At 33.6% G+C, this 20,530-nt stretch overlaps 1 protein-coding gene across 2 annotated transcripts in view; it reads left to right on the top strand.

The window, feature by feature from the left end:
• The window catches only part of Myo10A (unconventional myosin 10A), a 107,296-nt gene extending 86,797 nt beyond the window's left edge, over positions 1-20,499 (top strand). For both annotated transcript variants that reach the window (XM_089698462.1, XM_089698461.1), the window contains exons 24-33: positions 2,450-2,799; positions 14,304-14,562; positions 15,074-15,228; positions 15,753-15,891; positions 16,323-16,451; positions 17,049-17,273; positions 17,602-17,880; positions 18,730-18,909; positions 19,168-19,318; positions 19,926-20,499. In XM_089698462.1, coding sequence (XP_089554588.1) covers positions 2,450-2,799; positions 14,304-14,562; positions 15,074-15,228; positions 15,753-15,891; positions 16,323-16,451; positions 17,049-17,273; positions 17,602-17,880; positions 18,730-18,909; positions 19,168-19,318; positions 19,926-19,942 — 1,884 coding nt within the window. In that variant the 3' untranslated portion in view covers positions 19,943-20,499. The remainder of the gene's footprint in view (positions 1-2,449; positions 2,800-14,303; positions 14,563-15,073; positions 15,229-15,752; positions 15,892-16,322; positions 16,452-17,048; positions 17,274-17,601; positions 17,881-18,729; positions 18,910-19,167; positions 19,319-19,925) is intronic.
• Positions 20,500-20,530: the final 31 nt, after the last annotated feature.

The raw sequence follows: 20,530 nt of genomic DNA, 5'->3' as shown, positions 1-20,530 counted from the left end.
TATTAGTAGGATAGAATAATATTATTACTTATTAGGAAGGATAGGATGGGATTGTTACTACTGTAGCATTAACGTGGGAGTCCAAACAAAGTAAGATCGAATAGGGGTCGTTATCACCACGGTCACCATGGTTACACCCGATGCAGCAAGTAACCGTTATCACAAAAACGAGGATTTATCGGAGCGACGAAATGAGAATGCATTAATATTTATCGAAATGTAAAAATTACGATGCGCATCGAACGCGCGCACAACAACGCGGCAACCCGCCAATAGCGCGCGAATACAGATTTTTAATCTGTAAAAAATTTTTTTTTTAATAATCTGTGCATTTTAAAATTGAAATTTGTGGAAGTGATGTTTGGTTCGAATTAGTGGACATGGAAAATATATATGGTGTTATTAGGACGTTAAGCAGGAAAGCGCTTAAGAAAAAACCGCAGGTAGATATTGAAATTTTGAGGCCCAAAGAAAATAGAACTTTCACAACATTGCACTTTCTTAGAGAACTTCTAAGATCATTTCAGTGAATATTTTTTTATGATATAACATAATTTTCTTCTCTTCCTTCTATATCGTTAAAAATTCTTTAATTAAATACAGGAAAAACAGAAAATGCCTAAAAAATGATATTTGTGATGAGTAGTAATGTCGTATACAAACCGCTTTTATACATTGATATAATAAATTTACTAATTAATTATTACAGAAGCCCTTACATAATTGAAGTTAAAACTGGTTTGCGATATAACAAGTGGGAACGAAAACAGGGCCGGATTGTGTAGTTATTATATAAAGGCTTCTAGAGCCTCTAGCTAGAGTAAATAATTAAGTTTGGTTGATTTAGAATAGTGTGCAGATATCAATTAATATTTAAGAAATTCAAATGATATTGGATTTCAAAATCATGATCATCAGCCTTAAAACATAATACGTTTCTTAAAAAGTAATTTAAAACTGTCATAATTTAAATTTACTACTTATAACAAAACTACTCTTGTAAATGAAACTATCAAAGAGCTTTAAAATGTACTGTTATTATTAAGGTTTAAACCTACAAAAGATTTGAGAGATTCATTCTTTATTTCTTAATTATAACAACAGTCGTATCTAATTGAAGGCACAAAGAACTGCTCACAAAAAAAATCGTACTTGACGAAAGATTTTTCACAATTACACGATTATTTTTATTGATCTTGCCATTATTTTTTCTGAAAATTTACTTGTCTTGTAAGTTTTTACTTTTTATAACATCTTACATCACAGTTACAATGATAACCTCATATAATCATATCATATCATATTCAAATGAATCTATACTGATATTATAAACCTAAGTTTTTCTTGTGTATGTGTGTGACATTCGTGACAAACGAGCAGCAATAAAAATATTGTAAAAGAGAGAACTAATATTACCTTCTGTAACAAGCGAAAATGCCATATCAGATAGTATATAATGAAATACAATCGTCGGGGCCCCAGCGCAGGGCTCCAAAAGTATCAAATCCGGTCTCACTACAGTAATATCGCGTGCGCATAGTTCGTTAATTACACGCGCTCACTGTGATGAATTCCTTAAGCCGTATACGCACTATTTGTTCAAATATTTTCTTACTAAACTGATATTCTCGCAATTTTAAAAATTCTACGGAAGCTGCTCTTGATTACTTGTTTTTAAGACTTCTTTTGACCTACTTTTTCATTTAGAACGTTATTTATGATGGGCGATAAATAAAAGTTCAGATATTTATTATATGAATTTTTATTTAACCGCTTCATTTGCATTACACAACATACAATATAAATGTAAGAAAGTGCAATAACTATATTATTATGTATGTAAATAATGTCTTAAATAGGCTAGTATATTTAAAGTAAATCATCATGTTTATTGCCTTCCTATAAACACAAAATCTTGCCTAAAATATAGGTACCTAATTTTTATTAATTATCTAAAGATAATTTAACTAAATACCCAATGAGAATCGGTCTTAATATTAGCATTACTAGTTGCAATAAGAGAGTTACAATGTATTGCAATTTGCAGCATTCACGCTTTCCCGCTCTACGAACTTATCTATTTTACACGTAACACTAATCATTAACCTTGGTTTGACTTTAAAATTTTAATATTGTAGACTTTAAGTGCTATATACAAAATAATTGATTAAATCACGTGTCCCATATTGTTATAGAAATTTCCCCCACGTTACAATTATTGGAACAGCTGATTGTTCGTCTACTTTTGTTTGTATTTTGATTTTATTAATTTACAATTTTTTAAAACAAGTGTTGTAAACCTATATTTAGATATTTTATATCAATTCTCTACATAATAATCCGGAGAAATCCGTCTAATAAAAAAAAAATTGTTAAGTATATTGCTATACTCTCACCAAAGTCGTTTTTACATGAGTATAAGACTTAATGGCTTATTCTCTTGTTACAGATACAACCAAAACCAACGTCGAACGGCACCACAAACACAAAAGAGAGAATACCGGAGAGAGAAACACGCGAAAGAGAAATTCGGGAAACCAGGGAAGCGAGAGAGTCCAGAGAATCGAGAGAATCTCGCGAATCAAGAGATTCTAGGGATTCTAGAGAAATTAAAGAAACAAGAGAAATAAGAGAGAGTAGAGATGAATCTGAGATAGAAAGACGCGCGAGCCCACCGCGGGAGAGAGAGAGGGAGAGGGATAGAGATAGGGAACTGCGGGAGGAGAGAAGAGAGCAGCAGCATGATGGACGACACCCGTTGCTACAGTTTGCAGTTGATCACTTCAGACAGAGTCCTGAGTGAGTATACTTTGTTTTATCTGTAAATATATTTGATCATTAGTTTTATAGCATTCAAATGGTTTATAAATGAGAAAATTTAAAAGAATAGAAAAAGTCGACCACGATGCGAGATTCGAACCCATGTTTTATGGCAAAAACCAAAACCTTCTAGAAATTAGCTGGAACAAACTGATGGACACAAATTATAATTCACAATTTATAAGTATTGTGTATTATTCGTGATAGGGTCAACAATCAATTGTTTTTTTGTGCACACTGTAGCGTAAAAGGCCTTGATAGATTCTAAACAGGGGTCAATTGAATCGTTTAAATCTTAAGAATGACAATAACCACATCAGAATAAAAAAATTATACAGGCGTTAAATAAATTAAATTTAAAAACTGTTGAGTAATAACTCCAACAAACTATTGCTGTAATATGTAGATTGTAGAGCATAGACCGAGGTTTACTTAGTTCTGAACTAGATGGCGCTGAGTCAAATTTCGTTTGTCTTGCACAGAAAAATGTTTCTATCCTTTCAAATACGCTTATTTTTTTGCAAAAAGCAATAAACGTAGCGGTTGTACAGATCTTTCGTTTGATAGACTATATCGTTCAAATGCAGATTGGGGAAAATAATTATAGTTTCTCATGTTTTAAACGGTTACAGACTGTGGTTACAGATATAAGATTGAGATCGATTTTCAGCATAATTTTGTAACAAACTAGCTGTGCGCCACGGTTTCACCTGCAATGATCCGCTCCTGTTGGTCTTAGGGTGGTGATATATACCCTATAACCTTCCTCGATAAATGGGCTATCTAACACCGAAAGAAATTTGGACCAGTAGTTCCTGAGATTACCGCGTTCATACAAACAAACAAGTATTGATATTGTGTATATTATTTTTGAAAAATTATAATTAAATAGATATCAATGTCTATATGCTCTTAAATAACATCTCAGAAGCACATCCCCCCTACATTTCGCTCACTCCAGCCGTATCTAGGCCGGTACACACATTGTTTGCGTAAAACCGTGGGTTCCGCACATTTGCATTGAATGTGCAATTACTACTTTTATTGTAGACATTGCTAGGGTTGCCCTGATTTCCCGGATTCTTTGAGTTTACTTTGTTGGCGTGATTTTAAGGGTCACAGTTAACATATAGAATTTTACACAGACTAGAAGAATTCAGTTTTGATTATTTTAATTTTAGAGACTGAGAGATGACTTTTCTGTTTTTATAATTTTGTTTACGTGAATATTTTCTTTGGTTAATTAGTGATGCTTTTTTTATAAGGATACTTATTTATTAATTTTCAAATTGTTTTCCGAGTAAATTAGGTAGGTAACGAATTTTTAGCAGTTTCCGATTTAGCAGCTTCAAGCTTTCGAATTTTAAATATTGTACATATTATAACTATCGGGTTCTCAAGCTGATTATACATAATCATCACTCAGCAAGGTCGTAAAGGTCCACCATAATGCTAATTTGACAAAATGCTTTGACAGACAAATTATGTCCCAATTTCCACGGCACAATGGTGTGTGTCATCCATTGTTGTGATCAAATCGATGAGTTGCGTAATTACTGTTCAATTAAATACAAAATAACAATTATGTTAGTGTTGGCAATTAGCGGTGTAGGTCAAAAGTGTTGTCATATCAGCAAAGACTGATTTATTGTGGAGAGGAAGAAAATAATTGTGAGGTTTGCTGCAATGGTCAATACTTCAATAGACAAATATTGAAACAGCTTCTGTAGAACAGATGAATAACATATTATGTCTAATTGCTCAAAAACTATAGGTACCAGATATAATAGTCTGCTTGGGCTTAATTGAGTATTTGAATAAAAAAAAATTATTGATTTTTTTTATGTATTTTGAAACTTTATTATTAATAATATTGATATTTAATGCAAATAACTTACAAAAAAAATTTTTTCCGTTAATTATAAGCAATTAAAAATTGATGAAATTTAAGTTAGAATCACGTGACTAAAAACGCGCCATGACTGGTCACCACAGTTGTGACGTCATAATGTTATAGCTATTATTAACTGCAGTACATAGCGTTTACATACGATTTGTTAGTTGGTTCCAAATTAGTTAGTTAGTTACGAATAATATTCTTGATGTTGATATATTTATGATCACCGATTTTTGTCAGGAGTTGCCTTTGTAGTATTCGTACATAATGGTACAAAACGATAACTTTTGAGGTTCGCCATTTTTAATATAAATTTAAATAATATAATTAACAATTAATATAATTAATATGTAATTTAATAATGACAACAAAATTAAATAGAGCAAAACACTGTATTTATTATTAACACGCTTTTATTAGCATCACCTGTATGTTTGTATGTAACCGACTCCTTTCGAAGTTTCGACTCGATTTTGACCCACTTAAAACCGACGGATTTTGTTCAAATTTTGAACACTTATCAAGGTCCGATGACAATACAATAATATCATAAATTTATCCTGATAAGGATCGCCAGGATCAGCTTAAAACATATGTTTGTATGTAACCAATTCTCCTTTCGATTCGATTTAGACCCACTATAAACCGACGGATTTAATTTAAATTTTGTATACTTATAAAAACCCGGTAACAATACAATAATTTCATGAATTTATCTTTTTATCCTGTTTAGTTTTTCAAACTATATTTAATTTTCTATCAACTGCAATGAGTGAAAACTAACATTATGACGTCACACGCGCTCGGGTGACGCTTCGGGAGTTGTCGGCGTGTCTTCGGTACTGGATTCAAAGACTAATTTTTATTTTGAAATAACTTTTGAATTATTGCAAAAAAAATAAAAATAAAAACAGTTTTGTTATAAAACTAATATATAATCTTTCCATTTATCACAAAAAAAAAATTAATTCAAATACTCAATTGGAAGATCGATTATTGCTGGGTTTCCTGAAATATAATAGGCAGAACAAAGCAGTTAAGGACATCAGACAATCGAACAAAATGTAATTTTGAGGAAAAGATCATAAAATTGACTACCCTCAATTGCCTTAATTCCTTTTTGATTTTGAAATCATCGTCTAGAAAATAATTGGGACCCGACAGAATCAACTAAGGACAAATGAATGAGATGAAATAGCCTGCATTACAAACAATTATTAATTGCAAACGGCTCAAAGAAATAAGTGCATCAGCACTGATAAAGTGACTGTCTTAATTCTATGCTTTTGTTTCCAACGAATTTAGATTTAAATCCAAACATAATTGTTCCACTTTTTACATAATACGATTCGGTAACAGCGGCCAAGGCCGGAAGACAATGATCCGTAACTCTTGGGAAAAACTGAGCCCTAGTTAGCAGTTAGTTAGTACTTAGTAGTGAGATGGTCCCCGTTCGCGCGTCACGCGTTGACAGTTGATGTGCAGCCATGCCGTGCGTCGCGTTGGCGCGCTTGCTGCATCGAATGCAAGTATCCGACGCTGTCAACGTGACAGTTTACTTTTTTTTTCCTTTTTTTGCGACGAGGCGAGGAATGTGTGAGCGTTTTTGTGTAAGGTTCTGTGGTTTTCGGAAAGTGGGTTGAGTGTAAAGTTTGAAAATTAGGTGTTGTTTTGGTCTGAGTTTATGGACTCCAATTTATGGACTGATGTCTTTCCACTAGGTTTTGAAAGTTCATCACTTAGTACCTACTACCTTACTACGCATTCTTATTCGTATTTTTATGTAAATGTATTAACTTCATGTAATCGCAAAAACCATTATTTACAATGTTGTAATTTATAAATAAAGAATGTAACGAAAGTTTAAAAAAGTGCGTGCGTAAATAACCTAACATCCATATTCATAATGTAATTACCCATCTTCCAATAAGCGGGCAAGAACATTGAATATCGCCATGTGAAATTACTTCCTAGTACATAATTACAGTTGTTAAGAATAGGTTCAGGGCTGCCAACAAATTTTTTAAACCAACTTTTAAATTAAAAAATTAAATGGGCTTTAAATAACCATTTGAAAAAAAAATACTTAGTAAAATTATGTTCCACATTTTGTAGATACCTTTTGGCTAATTGAGGCAACCATGCCTCGTACATCTTTTTGGACTGATGACCCTGCATTTATAGTTACATGAATTATAAGATATATGTTATAATCATATAATTATATGAAAGGAAGCGTTTTTTGTCCTTTAAAGATGTGTCAGGAAAACCTATCTTATGTAACTCTGACATGGCATGAGAATATTAAATTTGGACCAAAAGATAATCAAGATATTAATTCGACTTACAAACATACAACATGTAAATTACTTGGGTAACTTTTACAAAAATAAACCAAAACAAAAACTGTAGATACTTTCTCACATTAAAGTAAACAAAACTAATACAAGTTTAAAAGTAAAATTTAGTTTCAGTAACGGTCACGTAAAAAACTTAGTGCAGGTTTTACGTAACATCTTTTTGGTGTCAAATAGTAAGTTATCCATAGAACTTTTATGTGATTTACGTAACTTTACGTGTGTCAAAGTACGGGTAAAACTTTAGCCCATTTAGGTATACCTAACCCTTTTAACTCTTTGGGGATTACTTTTGCAGCAAAGAAGTTTGTGTTTAGCCCTACTTAAAACGTAAAAGACTTCTATATTATTCGGATAACAGCGCAGCGTTAGTAGAGATAAATTATTCTGTGATAATAATTAATTAATAAGAGTGAAGCATCACTTTAAAAACTTTTATTTTCTGATTATAATGATGGACTTTCGTAACACATTAGTTAAAATCTTTTATTTTATGTCAAATTGAGATATCTGTACCAGTGTCTTGTATTGCATAAACTAACAGTTTTTTAAAGTGAAACTTTTATTAACTCTTGTCGCATCCCTAAACCGCCAAATAATTGTTGTTTCATGTATAAACAAAGATCGAAACGAATAAAATGCAAAATATATAATTGATTACGCTTTACTTTCGCTGTCCGCGACCAGCGCGTTCAGTTACCGGTCATCGGTCGGACGCGACGGTTTTACGTCCGATACCGATTCGAAAATCGATAATCGCTTGTTATTTAATCTGTGGAATAACGGTATTACGGTCATAGATTATCTGTAACAGTTGAAAGTTCACAAGGCTATGTGCCAGTCGCTTAAATTGTGATTTTGTGTGTAAACAATAAGCGTCTCTATGTTTGTTTGTTTACGGTTTAATTCCGTCTAATATGTGATTACGCAATTTAGTTTCAAAGGATTAAGGCTTGATTTGATACTTGTTATAATTAACTAACCTTGTAATGACGGAGGAATGTCGAAATATATTATTTATATTAATTCCCTTTCGTTCTGTTTTTGATTAAGGTTTATTATTAACTAAGACTAGATACGTTTCAGACGTTGCCATACCAAAAAAAACTGTATTTCGATTTTCCCGCCAAAACATTTCAGAATTAGAAACAACAATCTCTTATTTTATTTTTGTAGCATTTCTTTAAAAACAAGTAATTAAAATTTTTAAATCTAAATTACAGTGAATAAAAGATATAATTAACAGTACCGTGAATTAAAACCAACAAATGCATTTATAGGAAGAGTGTATAGTGTTGTACCATATCGATAATTCAGACACTAGTGAAGTGAATAATGTCGATAAAACAGGAACAAATGGATGTGGCTGAAATGTCAGGAGACAGTTTATCTTGTGATGCAGACCCTGATGGGGATGATGAGGAATTTAATTCCCTACTGTAAGAATCTGAAGTTTCTACACCTATACTAGAGCGAAGTCTAATTTTAGTAAATATATTAGACGCTCATACTCACACAAACAAAAAAAAAACTTTTGTTGTTTGTTGTTTTTAGTTCAAATTTGTAATATTTTATCATTGATCACAGCATTTATTTGCTAATTTTAAAAAGATCTTGTATACATGCCACATTTAGTGAATATTGAATAACAATCGAAGCTCTTTGGCCTTTTTTCAAATAGAGTATCATTATTATGAATGTTAATATGTACATTATTATGAAATGCTACTAATATCCACCGACTATATAATACTATTACTATTACTCACACTCCTGTACACAGTACACTTTCCGATCGTAAATCATAAGCCGTCGCCCTAAAACGGTCTTAATTCATTACCGCTGAGTCAAGAACAATTTCTCTCGCTTTCAAACGTTATGCTAATACGGTTTCTAGTACTTCGACCATACTTACACTTCGCGTAATAAAGCTCAGCTGTTATTGTATACTGTTCTAATAAAATAAACAAATTCTGACATTCAGAAAAAAACATAGAATATATCGACAGTGATTCGATACATATCTATTTTTTCTATTATCTGTAACATTTCCATTTACCATGTTTTGTGTTCCTTCGTAACTACATCATGTCAGGTTATGAGAGATCGGTATTATTATGATGCCCTAAGTTAAAGGAGAACTTGTATAATATTTCTTTAAGTTATAAGTTAGTCTCACATAACCTAGTAAATCTAGAAGCTAGATAGTATTTATTTATTTATTTATTTATTCATCTCTGACTTACAGTACAAACATACCAACACGCACAAAGATAAAAATTATTACAAAGTCTGACTTAAAAATAAGGTACAATTAGAGACAAACGATACAATATTAATATTAAATAGGTCCACTACCACCACACACACACATTAGTGGTCCTCAATCCGTCAATAGCTCTTGATTAATGATAAGTGAACCACACATACCCTATAGACTTATAGAGGCAATACATCAATGCAACTTCGATTCTGAGTTCAGGAAAAATATTGTTTATTAAGAAAATTACCAGTTATACTTGTACATTTTCCTCTGTTCTTATTTGAAGTAATATTATTAAGTAAATAGATTTAATAACTTTTCCAGAGCCGTTCATTTTGAGTAACTTTTTAGTTACTCAAAATATTTATAGTTATTTCACTAAAACTTTTACAAAAAAAATCAAATCATTCAGTGTCCTATTAGGAGTTCGACCGGCCCTTTTCCTAGTCCCTGATTTATTAATACCTACAAATATTTATAAAGGAGGTATTCATTATAAGACTTTATATAATTGTAACGTGCGATGTCAGCGAGGCAAAAAGCGCATAAATTCAATTGGTTACGCTAAATAAACGTCGTGTTTATTGTTAAATTACGCATTTCCTGAATTCCGGAATGCGGATACTTTCTATTGCTAAGGTTTTATTTGTTCTTTTGTATTCGGGAAATGAATGAATGAATGAAAAATTCTTTGTGGTTCACCACAAAGCATACATTTTATAAACTTAACAATAAATTAATCAATGTATAGTAGGCGGCCTTATCGCTGGCAGCGATCTCTACCAGGCAACCCAAAAAAGACGAGGAAAATAATTGGAAATGTAAATGCAGGAAATGTAAACAAACAAAACTTTTAAACATTATGCATGCAGTTTTTGAGGCAGATTCGCGTTATGAATTTGGGTCATCTGTCGATTCGAGATTATCTGCCAAGAGTATTTAATACGACTTTTTTCTACGACAGGATAATTTTCTTATGCTCTATTTTAATATGTTTTTTTGAGAAGGCAGGTCTAAAGTCGTTTTGAATTCAGTTAACTAGAAGCTTTATTAGAAGCGCTTTTGCTAATTAGTTAAAAGGGAATTTCTATAGGGATATTTTTTACAACATAAATTGCAACTACATAAACTATGTAATTACATTACAAAACGGTCTACATAGAGTAAAAAAACATGATGTAACAGCGTTTATATTGATTGAAGTTAGATCATGGACTGATTTCAATAAAATTATAGGATAGTGCACACCATAGGCTGACAAATTATAGGCCTAGTGTACACTGAAAGGCCAGTGGCTGAGTGTAACCTAACCACTATAATTTGATAAGCAGAGTGTTAACAAAGCGAACTAGAAATTGAAGTTGTAAGGGCTCTATACTTAAACTTTACGCAATGTTAAGCCAATTAAGTACTGCTGATAACTGTTTGAAAATTTTACTTTTGAGAGTGGCGTTTATAGACCTGTATTTTCAAAATGAGTTTAAACTGTTTCGTCTGACACAATCAATAACTAATTCCTAAACTTTTTCTACTATCGAATAATTAAGGATATATCGTATATACCTCGTGTGTTCATAAGTTTTGAGACGAAATAAAAGTTGCATATCTTTTATAATATTTAACTTATAATTCTAAAATTTATACAACATATTAAGCGAGTAATAACAAACAATAAACTTTCATTATCACTCAAAATGTCCACCCTTATTTTTTATACAGACCCTCAGACGATTAGGCCAGTCATCTATAGCGGCACGAATCTTTTCCAATGGAATTCGCTTTGCCTCTCTGACAAGAGCTCGCTTCAGTGACTCCAAGTTTCGGTGGGACTTTCGGCAGGCCCTGAGCTCTAATTCAGTCCATAAAGAATAATCCAGCGGGTTGAGGTCGGGGCTGGAGGAGGGCCATTCGTTAGCCGCAATGAAGGCCGGCACATTCTCCTTCAACCAAGCTTGGGTAGTTTTTGCCTTATGAGATGGCGCTGAGTCTTGCTGGAAAACCCAATCCTTGTTGTAAAATAAAGTATAAGACAGGGGTTTCACAACAGCCTCTAAAATATCACTTTGATAATTCTTGGCTTTCACCTTGACACCTTGTTGGCGGAAATGCAGCTGAGTGACCTTCATACGAAACTCCCCACCATACCATCACACTAGCCGGATGATGAGTACGCAAGACATTCCGTGCTGAAGGTGGGACGTCCTTGCTACTTTTGGCATACACTTTATTGTTTTGTCGGTTGAACTTTTCTTCGACAGTAAAGATTTTCTCATCAGTAAAGAGTATCTTCCTCGCATCGTGTCTCCTAAGCAGTATTGGACAACGTTCGCGTCGCAATTTACGAAGGCGGTCGTTTAAAAAGTGAATTTTCCTACGGCTGTACGCCTTTACCTTAAGATCATATTTCAGTATTCTATTGATTGATACGCGCGAAATATCAGTCTGCAGTGCGAGTTTTTTCCGAGTGCGACATGGATTTCGGCGAAGTCGCTCTCTGATGATTTTGGTGTCCGCAGGCGTCCTCACAGAGCGTGGCCGGCCACTTCTTTGGCGATCTTGCAAAGAATTAGTCTCCTTGTATCGTTTGATAGTGTAATACACGAAGTTATGGCTCACACCAAAAATTTTCACCTCACGGAAAATCTCCATTGGTTTTTTCCCCGCCTAAACAGCGAAATCACGGTCGCACGTAATTCTTTAGTTCCCTCCATCACGAGAAAATTGAAAGAAATTAATTTGAAAATCAAAGGAATTAAAATTAAACATTCCAAATTCAAAATTGGAAAAAGAAATAAATATCAGCCAGTGATATTTTATCTTATTTTTTAACTACAAAGTTCGTCTCAAAACTTATGAACACACGAGGTATGTATTTATAAATTACTTTATATTTATAATTATAGAAAATGACACAAAAATACAGTCATTAAGGCGATTAACACACGGCACCGCGCACCGCGGCGGTTGGCAGTGAAACCCTACGAGGAACGGACCATTCGACCGCGCGGTCGGGCGGTGTATGTGTGTTTGGTATCAACGGATTTAATAGAAGCCAATGCAACTTGAGAACCGCTTCACCGCCAACCGCGGCGGCACGCGGCACCGTGTGTTAATCGCCTAACAAAGCATCATTTGGAATGCTTCCTACAATCACGCTATTATTTATCAATTTAAGAAAGATATTATGTAAACAACGAAAATACACAGTAATTTGTATCGTAGAACTGTCATACGAGTATGATTTCTAAAAATATGCGTATTAATTTTCATACGTTTCACTTTCTATCAATTTATTCATATTTTTAATAAAGCGTTGGATATCTTAACATATTTTATGTAATAATTTATTATGCATAACGCCATGCTTTCATGGTTTCTGTGACATTAATATATATATACTCATAAATATATGGCTGATATTTACATATTTAATTTTGATTAGTTTATTAAAGTCGGTTAGGTGCGGGCTTTTGTGAAAACTAGATGCTATAGTAGTAAAAGTTTTCTTTACGGTGTTAATGTCGCAGGCAAATTGTATTATTTCGCCGTTTACAAAAGCTCGGCATTTTGTAATGTGTCGAGAATTTATAATCAGAATTTTTTCGTTTGGATAAGGGGGTGGGTTAGGTTAGGTTCGTGTTTTTAAAACTATACAGAAATAGGAGCCCCACGAAGTGAGGCTACGTCGACTCGCGACCGTCTTTTTGTAGAATTTTGGATGAAGTAAATCCTCAGCATATTACAAAATGCCGAGCATTTGTAAACGGCGAGATTATACAATTTGTCTGCGACATTAACACGACATTTTAACAATTTTATCTGTTTCTTTTCTGTAAGACTGGATGTCAGTTACCTACTGTTTATTTTTTTTATTTATTAGGATATAGTTATAATATAGATGATTTTGTTAGGTCTATATTTATATATTGTATAATGTCTCCAATTACACTTATTTCATAAATAATTTAAAAGCTTAAGAGGTGAAAGGGAAATATAAAACATTAACTTGCATTTAATGCTAAAGAGAGAAAGAAATCATCTGAGTACAGAAAAATACTTTTATTCTTATTAAGATTATAATGGTGAAAGCTTATCAACCTGTCTGTATTTTTATTTGTCAATTACACCGAAATTAATAAGAAGAACAACAAAATATTTTTTTTAATTTTAATATTTAAAATTAATAAAAAAATTAAAATTATGTTATTTATATAATAATTATGTTTTTAATTAAAATTAAAGCAAACAGTTATTACGAAATATGAAAGTAATTTATACTATTACTTCAAAGTCTTATAAAGATTATAATGAAATTAGAAAGTGTAAAATTCAAAGAATTATTTATATAAATTATAAATGTTATATAAAGTAATGCTAAAGTGTTATCACTGGATTATTCAGCTAAACTGATTAAAAGATTTGAGGTCGAGACGAGGATGATACTGCAGAACTGTGCTTTCTAATTTCACAGCGTTATACTGTTAATTGCACTTGTAACATGTGTATCGAGTTTTTATAACAACTTATTTAATATAATCAATTAAGTAAATATATAATTTATAAATGCAATTTTAAAATATGTATTGGATAATAAGGAAAGTAATTATTTTAATAAGTCTATGTCTGACCATTATTTTTGTAGGAATAATGGTAACAACACCACAAGATTTAGTTATAATAATATAAAGATGTATTTTGTGTTAGGTATTAGTTAGCTACTAATTACTACTACACTATTAGTTACTATTACACTAGTAACTGTTATGTTAAATATTATTCAATCTTACGCCAAGGGTCGTAAAGCTCTTTGAATAACTGTATTTAATTTACTGACGACTTTAATTTACACTATTCCAGTATGCCTTTTAATTGAATCAAGATATTTAGATGACCTTTCCTTAAAAAGAACAGACATTAAAAATCGGAATACTCTAGAAAATCTCACTAAAGCTAACCTTACTTACAGATTAGAAGTCCTAAAAGCGGACTCCTCGCTCAAAAGCAAAGCGAAACGCAACGAATGGACATGGAAAGCCCAAACAGACGTGGTCAAGTGGCAGGCGACACCCCTCAGAGCTCCACTACTGCGCCTCCCTGCAGCGCTCGCCCCGCCGGCGTTGGAGTGCTTCACTTGTATACGGGCGTACTGTGGGGACCTGCAGCCGCCTGAGAGGGCCCTGCACCAGGACCTGACTGAAGTCAAATGCGTGTATACTGTGCTTATGGTGAGTGTCTTGTAATATGTTGCTATTATTTAAGTGATTTACAGTTCTTGGATTAAATCTATACTAATATTATAAAGCTGAAGAGTTTGTTTGTTTGAACGCGCTAATCTCGGGAACTACTGGTCCGATTTGAAAAATTCTTTCGGTGTTAGATAGCCCATATATCGAGGAAGGTTATAGGCTATATATCATCACGCTACGACCAACAGAGGTGGAGCCACGGGGGTGAAACCGCGCGGAGCAGCTAGTGTTAGAAATAAAAAGAGGCCTAGAAAATGCTACTGAAAGTAAATTAGCTGAGGTTTTGAAAATAGTTCTAATCGTAGCTATATGTTTCTATAAAATATAACATTAAGTTATCTTCGATAAATCATTAAATAAGTCTTCGACAACTACGGATATCGTAATAACACAGATAGATATCACATAGATTATAAGCGTATTTCACAAATTAATTCCAAAGACTTTCTTGTTATTAGACCATAATTAAATTATGATCTTTATTCCACAGCACTGCCACTCGGTACCTGAACTCCGCGACGAGGTATACTGCCAGCTGATGAAGCAGACGACCTCAAACAGATCACAAACACCAGACTCGTGCCAACGCGCCTGGAGACTCATGTCCATACTCGCTGCGTACTTCACTTGCTCTGATACCCTCAGGTGATAAGAGATAAGCGTTTGATACGGTTGCTTTTGAAAAAAGTCTGGAAAAAGTTTCTTATGAGGTGTTCTTGGTAGAAAGTAGGTTTTTGAAAGGTTGTTGTGTAATAATAAAGGAATAAGCTAGAGTTAAGAATTTGTTTAATGAGTAAAAAAGTTAAGTTTTCAGTTTAAGTTTAACTAGGAGTCGTGCAAGGGTGGGTATTGGGACCATATTTATATTCTTTTTTTGATAAGGTTACTTATAATTTCCAGTATTTGGATAGAGGTTAGATTTCCCCACTTGAAAAAAAAGCTGGATAGAGGTATGAAAACGCTTCTATTGTAACTTATTTTAAGTAAAGATATAACGCAAGAATAAAAAAAATTCTTTAGATGTTTTTCAACGCTTTTGACATAATACAACTTATTTTATCAAATATTTCACTATTGATGTTATTATAACCGTATTTTTTGTTATAATATGAAAAAATATATCTCAATGTTACATCAACTCTTCAAATTATGAACCATCTTTATTCCAGGCCGTTCCTAGTAGAATACCTGTCAGCAGCAGCAGCAGACCGGCGCCGGCCGTGTCAGGGAACTGCGGCCGTCTGTCTCGCTAACTTCCGCAAGACCATACGCTGTGGGGGACGGAAGAACGTGCCTAGTATTGAGGAGGTGAGTTATAAAATATTAATTTTGGACATATTGTACAATTCACGTTGGAAAAATGTTGTTAACAAACAAGTTCTCAACTCCAAAAGGGATCTGAGAGTCAACTATGATTATGATAATAATCAGCACGTGTTAAATAAAATATGTATAAAAAGTGAAGTTCTTTTTTACGTCAAAATAAAGAACCACAGATCGTCCAGGCAAGGCGAAACCAAAAGTTATGAATTCCAGATTCCTTCATACATTATTTGCATTACTCTTTTCTTGATGCATTTAGCTCAGGAAACACCTTCTGGTTTACGATGTGACAATACTTTTCCTTTAATTCCTTTAATATAAATTAGTATAATACCAAAATGACGTACAGTAAACGGTATTATGTAATCTATAATCAATTCCTCTAAGGCTTTTTTAATCAAGAGTAATATTTGTAGGTGACAGCAGTATCTGCAGGTCGATCAGCTCGTCGGCAGTTATACCGGTTGCCGGGCGGCGCTGAGCGTGTTGTTAACACGCGTTGTGCGACCACCGTACAGGATATCGTTGATGAGCTTTGTGATCTGGTGAGTGACATACATACACCCCTAAATGTACACTAACACAGGTACATACACACAAACAGTTATAGATTAACCAATTCATAATACAATAATGGAAACAAACATAAGAGAAGTACATTCACTAATAAGCGACTCAAGCAATCTTACACTCACTAAAAACACAGGCATACATTTATAATAAAAATTACTTTATGGCTATTAATAACAGTTTAATATGTATTTAGTAAAAGTAACGTGACTTGCTCACATTCTACATTACAAATTGCAAATGCTTTAAATTTCAATGACTGATTGCTCTTGCACTTACTGAAGCACTTTTTCTAGATTGTTTTCATGAGTATGGCATGCTAATATTTCCCATTAAATACAAATTTTGTTGACATTTGAATACCAATATCATGAGGTCACTTACCAAAGGCACGGCAATTTATGCTATGCTTATTAACGTTTATAATAATTGTTATAACGTTATTTCGCTGGCTTCTTCCTGAATAACTACGACACAAACTGCAAATTGAGTTATTGAATTTGATATTTAGTTTCACAGCTTTCAAGCTTTAAAACTTTATAAACACCTATATTACACCTAAAATTTCCTAGATCGGCGTGCGCACAGCGGGCGAGCGAGGCGAGTTCTCGCTATACTGCATAGTGTCGGGCGACGCTCTGACCATGCCTCTAGCGGGTGATGAATACGTACTGGATGTGACCACAGAGCTGCAGCGAGCACATCATCCCTTCTACCTTATCTTTTGCCGCTCTGTTTGGCATCACCCGCTACGGCCTGACGCCCCGCCGTTGTACACTGAAGTGCTGTTTAATCAGGTAATCTTCAACCTGATTATCTATAGACAGTAAACTATTATCGTCGTCATCTTCATTATTATCATCATCAAGATCTAAGTTGTCATTCCCAGTTCATAGATTATGTTTTTTAAATTTAAAATTTTTCCGTCTGAATTACTTGTAAATCATTACTATATAACAACAAACAATCTTTGTCAAAATTCTACGTAAAATATAATGTGAAAAAACATCAAAAGTTCAAAACAAAACAAATCATCATAAGCTCATTCAAAAAATTTTCTTGAAAACTTTCTCTACAAAATAAAAGTGAACAAAAATTAATCCTTATCAATTTTGATCAAAATAGGTGGCGCCAGACTACCTAGAAGGTCTACTCCTCGTTCTCCCCGGGGGCGGACCCCCCGCAGCCAACGTCCTCCGCGACGCAGCCACCGTCGCAGCCCTACTGCACCGAGCCGCAGCCCTAGCGGAGCCCCCGCACCCGCGCGACCTCAAGTTCCTGCTGCCGAAGCCGCTGCTGGCGCTGCGGGACCCCAGGCCCAACAAGTGGGCCTCCTGGGTGGCTGCTGAGTGGCCGCAAGCGAGGGCCCTGTCCCCACAAGCTGCTAAGTCTAAAGTGTTACAGGTGAGATCGTAGTGTATAGAACTAATTTCAGATTTAACGGTGAAAAATAATTTAAAAAATATATTTTACCATTGAAAAAAGAAATAATTTATTATTTATATATTAAATTATCATTTGAAACAACACTATAATCAGTAACAATATAATTAAGGTAAAGTAAATTACAAAATGTACATCCAAAAATATTGTGCGGCTCGTTATTTGCTGACAAAAAGGTTTAACTCAACTAATTGTTGTAGCCCTTACACAACACTGATTTTTAGCAACCCATAATATTTAGATGGCTAAAAATATAGATGTAATAAAAAAAAGTAAAACATTAATGTTTGTACGATAATTAATGAAAAAGTATCGCTATTAAGACCTGCGTGCAAGAAAAAAATAAATAACAAGTGCATTAACTTCCTTCACGCGTTTGACAGAGTTAATAATGCAATTATTCGTAATGTTATTTATTATACGTTAATTTATTTGTTTGCATTCAATTAAGGATATAGTCACGTATCTTTAAATCCAATTTCATGCAGCAATAGTTGTTGTTTATATGTTAAAAAAATAATTTCTGTTATGGCATCCCGCAAGGTTCACATTTAGAACCCAACTTATTAATAACAGTTGTTAATGAAAGAATCAATAATTATTCTCGTTTTAAACCAGAAAATTATTTTTCCGTGTATTATCATATTATATTTAATTGTAATATTGACTATTGACTTCGATTTATATTTTTTTAGAGGTATTTTAACCCATTGAGCCCCAAGCGGCCCGATCGTTTCCAGACACAATAGATTTTCTATTGTGTCTGTGGTTCCGGGGCCTGAGTTATAAACTTGATGGTATAATTTGCAGGTGCTATCCCGCTGGCCGCTGTTCGGCTCGTCGTTCTTCGCGGTGCGGCGCGTGGGCGGCGCGGGCGAGTGGCGCGAGCTCGTGCTGGCGCTCAACCGGCGCGGCGTGCACCTGCTGCTGCCGCACTCGCACGACACCGACACGCACTGGCCGCACGCCGACCTCATCTCCACTAGGAAGGTGAGCAGATCCTCCAAACTGCGCGGCTGAAACTGATGTTTTCTCAGATATTTGATGCTACTTCCATACTGCGCGGCTGAAACTGAAGTATTTTCAGATCTTCAAGTTTTTCTACTATTTCGTCAATATTATCAACATCGTCATCTACATTCCCATCACCTTCACTTATAACTTTCTTTTGCAATTTCGTTCAATTTAATTTGTTACACGCAATCTTATCTAACTTTAACACTAATTTCACACAATTTCATCATCCAGGTGCGCTCGGAAGACGGCACTCTATTCCTGGACATCAAGTGCGGTTCGCTGCTGCAGCAGCGCGTGACGCGGCTTCAAGCGGAGCAGGCGCATGAGATAGCGCGTCTGATCCGTCAGTATATCGCGCTGCAGCGGGAGCAGCGACATGATGGTGAGACCACATACTTAAAATAAATAAATAAAAATCATTTATTTAGTACCAATACATTGACAACACAATTTAAACTCGACTACAACTTAACCACGAGATAAATAAAACGAGATAATTAAATTCCAAAAAAGAATATCAAAAATTTATTTAATTTCATGTATTAAACATACTTATTATTTAGTTAAACATATTAAGTATATAAAAAAAAATATCGTCATTAAAATAACCGATAAAACGTATCAATTCGACTAATTACAATCATTGTTGCAAGAAATCCGTCACTGACATAATACAAATCTTCATGCACGATCGTGTTTTTATCTAGTAGACTACAATTATAAATATACATCATAAATAATTATTTCTCTCTTTCACTCAAAAGTGAAAATATTTACCCGTCAAGTAACAATTCATTAACATAGATAAGAAACAATGTTGGTTCTAAAGCACTGCCTTGTGGAACACCTAATACAATTTGTTCATGTAATTGTAATATTAAAATCTCTCTACAAACATTTTAACCTAAAATTGTAGTAAATACATGATAATTAATCCTAATTTATATTTTTTAATATTCTCTATCTAATTTATTTCTTTATGCTTACAGATATGAACAGCCAGTAAGAAGGGACGAGCAATCAACGCACAACGATACCTCAACATTCCGTCCTTTAGAGTAAAATGATAATAGGATTTTTGATGCGATTTTCCAGATTGTGTAGCTCACTTCTATTTTCATTTTAGTCATGATATATATAGTTTAGTTAAGCGATGTAATATATTCGATAATTTATCTTATATTTAACCAAAAACATGTCACAATTTCTTTTATCGATTCTTTCTTTTTCTATCTTAATCTTTTTAAATCTTCCTTTCTTTCCAGAAATAATAGTGTATGGAATTCGTATTATTATATTATAATATTGTTATTTCCATAATAAAATATATTTTGTATGAAATATTTATGCATGCCCTCCGTCTATAAAAGGTGCTATTTACGAAAACGCGAATAAATATATAACATGTTCATGTAACCCAGGCCTTATTTATAGTCTAGATAAAATCCAAAGACCAAATAGGTCGGAGTCATGTTTATTATTGTTAATTAAATATAATAATATACGATGTAATTATTATGATACGAAATGTTTTGTAGATATCAATAAAGGTATACAGTTTTATATTGCATTTTATTTCCTATCAATCCTATCC

This window comes from Colias philodice, chromosome 8, assembly GCF_061535455.1.
Source record: "Colias philodice isolate Cphi_HAF_F1 chromosome 8, ilColPhil1 Martin Lab GWU primary, whole genome shotgun sequence".
Taxonomy (NCBI): Eukaryota; Metazoa; Arthropoda; class Insecta; order Lepidoptera; family Pieridae; genus Colias; species Colias philodice.
This window is presented reverse-complemented; position numbering and strand designations above follow the sequence as displayed.